This window comes from Pyxicephalus adspersus, chromosome 8, assembly GCF_032062135.1.
Source record: "Pyxicephalus adspersus chromosome 8, UCB_Pads_2.0, whole genome shotgun sequence".
Lineage (NCBI taxonomy): Eukaryota > Metazoa > Chordata > Amphibia > Anura > Pyxicephalidae > Pyxicephalus > Pyxicephalus adspersus.
The window spans coordinates 48,234,276-48,240,333 of record NC_092865.1 but is presented as its reverse complement, the minus strand read 5'-3'; the positions used below and the strand labels follow the sequence as shown (position 1 = coordinate 48,240,333).

Genomic DNA, 6,058 nt, shown 5'->3' with positions numbered 1-6,058 from the left:
GAAGATAGACTATCATAGGGGAACCTGAGTAATTGAGTAATTGAGCAAACTTGGAATTGTGTTTTTAAAATCATCTGCTATTGTTTGGCAAATGTTTTTAATCCTGGACCAGATTCATTCCAGGTTTCCTGGATCACCCAGGTTCCCCTATGATAGTCTATCTTCTCCATTCTTGGAGAGCTTGCATAACTCAGGTCCACTGTTCTGCCTCTCATGGTGCATGGCAGCCTGGTGCACTGTAGGGATCAGAATCTGCAACCTGGAGTCTTCCAGGAGTCCTGCATACCATTTTAATTTGTATATAATACACAACAGTACTGACTGTTTATGGACAATATCCCTGCAGATCTTGTTTCTGTGTTTCAGTATGGTACAGATCGTGTCCCTGCTGATATTGTTTCTGTGTTGTCAGTACAGTACTGATCTATGGATGTGTTTCTGGTATGTCACTATGGTGCTGATTGTGTGCCTGTGGATATGTTTCTGTTGCTTTCAGTAAAGAACTGGAGAAAATAGGGACAACTGAGGATAAAGAAGACGCATGCACTAAAAATGGGTGTAATCTAAATGTGCTGTTTATTGAGTGTGGCATAAAGGAGCAGGGTTGTATATTGTAAACACAGCAATCCTTGTACCTACAAAATACATCCATTATTTATGTGCTACGATTGACAGCCTCATGTACATATACCTACATGCAAATAATAATATATACATTTTGGGCCCTATTTATAAATTATTCCCCCAGTCAATTCTAAAAATTCGCTGGTGGTGAATTCTTTGGTCTTACCTCTTCACAGGTCTCCTATTAAAACAATGCCTCGTTCTGTCACCTAGTGATCAGTCATTGAATGTGCACATCTGTCACAATGGGAAAAGTATAGGAAGCAAATTTTATGAATAAAATCTTATTGTTGTTATTATTATTATTATTAATATTATTATTAATAAATAATAATAATAATAATCAGGATTTATAATTGAATAGGGAATAATTGTATATATAGAACCCTTACAGGGGCCAAAGAAAGAAAAAGTGCCTGGTGTAACAAGAAGCTGCTGTGCACAAAAGTGGGGGTTATTTATTAATTTTGAATTCATATATTAAAAAAACATGCAAAACATAGTATACATAATAATATACATATACAAAAACAACTATTATATATAATAGTGTATATTATTATTATATATTATAGTATAGTATTATTATATAATATAGTATATAATATTATATATATATATATATATATATATATATATATATATATATATATATATAGACACACAATACAGTATAAGGAATTATTATTGTATAGGGGTAAGAGGGAAAAACGTATTTTTTTTGGTGGTATGTCCTCTTTAAATTCAGCTTCCTAATCGCCCATCTGATTTGCAGTACATCCAGGCGCCGCTATATCCGTGGCGCTATAACCTCCTTAGAGGTCGCTGATCTCTTCTTTACCTGGCCTATCCGCTCTCGCTCTCTCTCTTCCTCGGGCTGTCTGCGAAGAAGGCAGACGCTCCGGATCGGTGAGTGAATCTTTTGCCATCCTTCGGTTTTCTGCCTCTAATCTGCCGGTGAGTGATACTGGCTTGTTGCAGGAGCTTTAGTATGTGATAGTGAGTCGTTATTGGAAGAAGATTTAGGCTGGTGGCTGACATACAGGCTGTGTTATGTTCGTGGGGTAGGCCGGGGAGAAGTATGGCGGCCGGCACTGAGCATGTTAAAGGAGGTCGGGGATTGTTTTAGACTACAAGGCCCAGCATGCTTTGTCATTTCTCTAGTTTGTTAGAACTCTGACTTGGACTATATCCCATCTTACCAGGCTGTGTGCCCTTTATATTCAGCTTTTTGAAGGCCTAAAAATGGCCAAATTGTAAACAATCCCTCAGGGGCAGGGCCTCTTATGTCCTTTTTGCTGCAGGACTACAACTCCCAGCATGTACACAGCCAGGGTACAAAACAGCCAGCACATGTTACAATCCCCTGGTGACAGCCCCTAGGCGTATTGTGTAGATAAACCTTCATGTTGTCATTCTGTAGGAGCGGGTTGTACAGTCATGTGACCTGTAACATAAGACCCTCAGACTGTTACTGGTTGCCCCCTCAGTTATGGATTGGCGTGTGGTGCCCGGGATCTGGCACGCTCTGAGCCCAGTGATATGTGAGAATGGGCAGCTGTAAGGTAGGCGTGCGTATGCGGATCACGATTGGGGCTGCGGAATCTGAAGCAAACTTTGTGTATCTGAAGTGTGCAAATTCATACATTCAGATTTTAATGAAACGTTCCAGCTTCTTATTTCCCAGATAATCAGCATACAGAGCTGACATGACAGCCCTGTGAATATTTACAGCCATGTGAACTCATGTTGCGTTCTGACGTTCACATCAATTTACCCTGATGTGTAACTATTATCTATCAGCTCCATGTATTTATGTAGTGCCATCATATTACAAAGTGCTGTACAAAGTCCATAGTCATGTCTCTCTAAGGAGTTCACAATCTAATGTCCCTACCATCGTCATATGTCTATATTACAGTCAGGGCAATTTGGTGAAGCCATTTAAGGTAACCGCATGTTTTTTGGAATGGGGGAGGAATCCAGAGTACCTGGAGGAAACCCACGCAGACACAGGGAGAAGCTGCAAACTCTTGGCTGATATTCCAACCTGGGACCTAGTGCTGCAAAGGCCAGAGTGCTAACCACTGGGCCACCATGCCGCTATTTTTTAGCATGCTGTGCACATTCAATGCAGAGGTGTGGTCTCCCAGCAATGGCATTCAGTCCATGAAGGATGTAAGATAGAGAATTGCACATCAAAGTTCTATGTACCCAGAGGTATGTCACCTGTCAGGTGCCTGGTGGGTATCCAGGAGCCCCCATCCAGTGTTCTCCCCAGCCCTTTTAGCTGGGCACACCACCCAGCTTTTTATAGTAACCACTCGGCTGTTTTTGGCTGGTTATTGATAAGTTGGGTGACAATACAGGGGCTGCCACTCACCTACAACTTCTTCTGGGTTGAACATTTCACATCTGTGAAATATACCTAGACTCAGGGCTGTGCTTTATTTACCATTAATAATATGGGGTGGATTGGACAGCCCGGTGACTGAATGGGGGGCTTTGCTGGGAGTCCTCTATAAGCTTGCCCCACTGACCACCAGATAAGGAAGGGGATATTCGCCCTGCAAAAAGCAGACTCAGCCTGAGCAGATTGGTAGAAGCCAAACACATTCACTGGCAGGAAGGAAATGCCTTGTATGTTGAAAATGATATAGGTGGGTGGCAGCCCCTGTAGGAGGAGGAGAGGACCCTGCCCCGAAGGGCTTACAATCTAAGCTCTTTTGCCTGGCCTTCAATGCTGGTCAAAGCATTTGTGGATTCCAGCTCTGAGATCCCATGTGTTTATTTTCATTATAGCATGTTAGAGCCCAACTTGATTTTGAGATTGTATTATTATTCTTATCATACTACAGTATTTATATAGCCAGCATAATATGCAGCCCTTTTTAAATTCCATAGTCATGTCATTAGGTGTCCCTCAAAGGAGCTTACAATCTAATGTTCCGACCTCAATCATATAGCATTATCACATAAGGTCAATTTTTGCCGGACGCCAATGAGGAAACCAATGCAAACACAGGTAGAACCTGCAAACTCCATGCAGGTACTGTCCTGGCCGAAATTCGAACCTGGGAACCCAGCGGTGCAAAGGCCAGAGTGCTAACCACTCGGCCACCGTGCTGACCATGGCAACATTTATGGCCCCGGGTCCTCATCTGGGCAGATTTCTGGTCCAGGTAACACCTTTTGCTGTTGGTGAAAGAATACTATCGGCTGTCTGTGATTTGGGTTTGCTTGTTCCGTAAAGTTAACAAAAATTTCTTCAATAGTTTTTCCATTTTGCCAGCTGTGCCCCATGGCAGAGGATCCCTGGAGCTCATCTTTGCATTACCCTTTAGTTCATATCCCAAGAAGTGTAGTAAGATGTAGCACAGGCCTGTGCCAGGCTTCCTTCTGCATACCCCTGGTGTCACTTCTTAGCCTTCCCCAGAATCTGATGAGGGGCGCTTTGTGCTCTTTTAGTTTGTATTATTGAAGGGAGAAAATTGCAGTGTTTTACCCATTCCGTGGCTGGCTTGTGGTATTGGCCAACGGAAGATACGCTGCTAAACTTCTAAGAAATGAGCAGAAATCTCAACTATCCAGCTTTGTAGAAACTTTGGATTGTCAAGGTAGAGAGTGGTAGGGCATTTCATGTTGCAACCTCTGCAAAATACATTCTAGAGCGTGGCCACAACATCATGGGAGGTCATTAGATGGCCTCCCTCATACTCCGAAGCGTTGTGAAGGTGAATGGCCAAAGGTCTCCATCCCACAGTAGACTCCATTCACTTTGGTTTGCTCCCTGCCATTTTATTTGCAGTAGTTTGCCACCTTTGATGGTTGGGGTGATACTGCAACCCTCAAAATCTGTAATGCGAGTTCCTAACTTCTTGAAAATGGTCACATTTATAAGAAATTATTTTTGTTTTTAGGCACCATGGCGGCTCTTAGACCTCTCATAAAGCCCAAGATTGTCAAGAAGCGGACGAAGAAGTTCATCCGCCACCAGTCAGACCGTTATGTTAAGATTAAGGTTGGTACTTGAAAATTTTATAGACATTTTTTCTACAGCCTTCATTGCGTTGTTGTAGAGCACCCAAAAAATCATTGCAGGTGTCTGACGTTCTGATTTCCTCCTGCAGGCCAACTGGCGCAAGCCAAGAGGTATTGACAACAGAGCCCGCAGAAGGTTCAAGGGTCAGATCCTGATGCCCAACATTGGTTATGGTAGCAACAAGAAGACCAAACACATGCTGCCCACCGGGTTCAAGAAGTTCCTTGTACACAACGTAAAGGAACTCGAAGTTCTGTTGATGAGCAACAAGTGAGTAGCACCGAGTTTTCCAGTTGTTTAAGCAGAGATTGTTTGCATGAAATCTTGAGGTAAAGAGCACCTGTCCGAGCCATTTCATGATCTGGAGTTAGAGGTCGGCTGCCTGGGCCCCCGCTTTCTTTTTGCAAAGCTCTCTATCTGTTTAGACAGATGAACTTTCAGGTTTGCTGGTCTTGGGCTGTTATGTCTGTGTCTTGAGCCATGGGGAGCAGGTAACATTTCTGTGCCATTTCTGAGACTGAGCGAGGATATTCTAAGCCTAACCGTCACCAGCTTGTGTGTAGTGTGAATATTTCAAGATCATGATTTTCCATCTCCTAATGCAAGGCTCACTTTATCTACCCATATATTAGGAGAAATGGTTTCCTGGTTCCTGTTCCAGTGCATCTCTTAGCAGGGTCACCTCTAGCAGTTAGATTGGACATTGTCAGAACAATTCCTTGTTTGACAACTAATACTATATCATGGTTTACTGATCATGTAGTTTTCTATGTGCTGCATTCTTCACATGGTCTGGGTATAAGTGTGCTATCTCTGTAAAATTATTAGTATGTTAGCTTTGCAAAAATGCCCCTTGTGTGAGTATTTTATTGCTGTGCTAGTCTTGACATGCCTGAAGGATGAGTGTGCTTACAAACAAGGAGCAACTTTTCTTTTTTGCCTCATTACTTTCCCCTCCACAGATGCAAACCAAGTGTTCAGCTGTGCCTGTGTACTAAAGCCCTATAGATAATTATGGGACAGTCCCTTACCTCAGGGCCCCATAGATGTCTGTACCCTATGTACACACAGCCCGAACAGTCAAATTTGCAGGTCTGGGTGTGAATTTAATAGCTTGACTTCTAAACGTGTGTTATAGCTGGTGATGATAGTCTATGAATGTTTTATTTTTCCTGCACAATGTTATAAATTCGACCTTATTATAACCCATCACTTCTTCTTCAGGACATTCTGCGCTGAAATCGCCCACAACGTCTCCTCTAAAAACCGCAAGATCATTGTGGAAAGAGCAGCACAGCTTGCCATCAAGGTGACAAATCCAAACGCCAGACTGCGCAGTGAGGAGAATGAATAAATGTCTCACTAAATTTGTTAAATAAAAAGAAAAGTTAA

The 6,058-nt window shown here is 42.5% G+C and overlaps 1 protein-coding gene across 2 annotated transcripts; it reads left to right on the top strand.

The window, feature by feature from the left end:
* Window positions 1–1,422: 1,422 nt before the first annotated feature.
* On the top strand, window positions 1,423–6,058 carry RPL32 (ribosomal protein L32). 2 transcript variants are annotated; one of them, XM_072420486.1, is made up of 4 exons: window positions 1,423–1,533; window positions 4,545–4,645; window positions 4,755–4,936; window positions 5,891–6,058. In XM_072420486.1, the coding sequence occupies exons 2-4, from the start codon at window positions 4,550–4,552 to the stop codon at window positions 6,018–6,020; spliced, it is 408 nt and encodes a 135-aa protein (XP_072276587.1). In that variant the 5' UTR covers window positions 1,423–1,533; window positions 4,545–4,549; the 3' UTR covers window positions 6,021–6,058. The 2 variants fall into 2 exon arrangements, with proteins under 2 accessions (XP_072276587.1, XP_072276588.1); XM_072420487.1 differs by having other exon boundaries at window positions 1,453–1,581.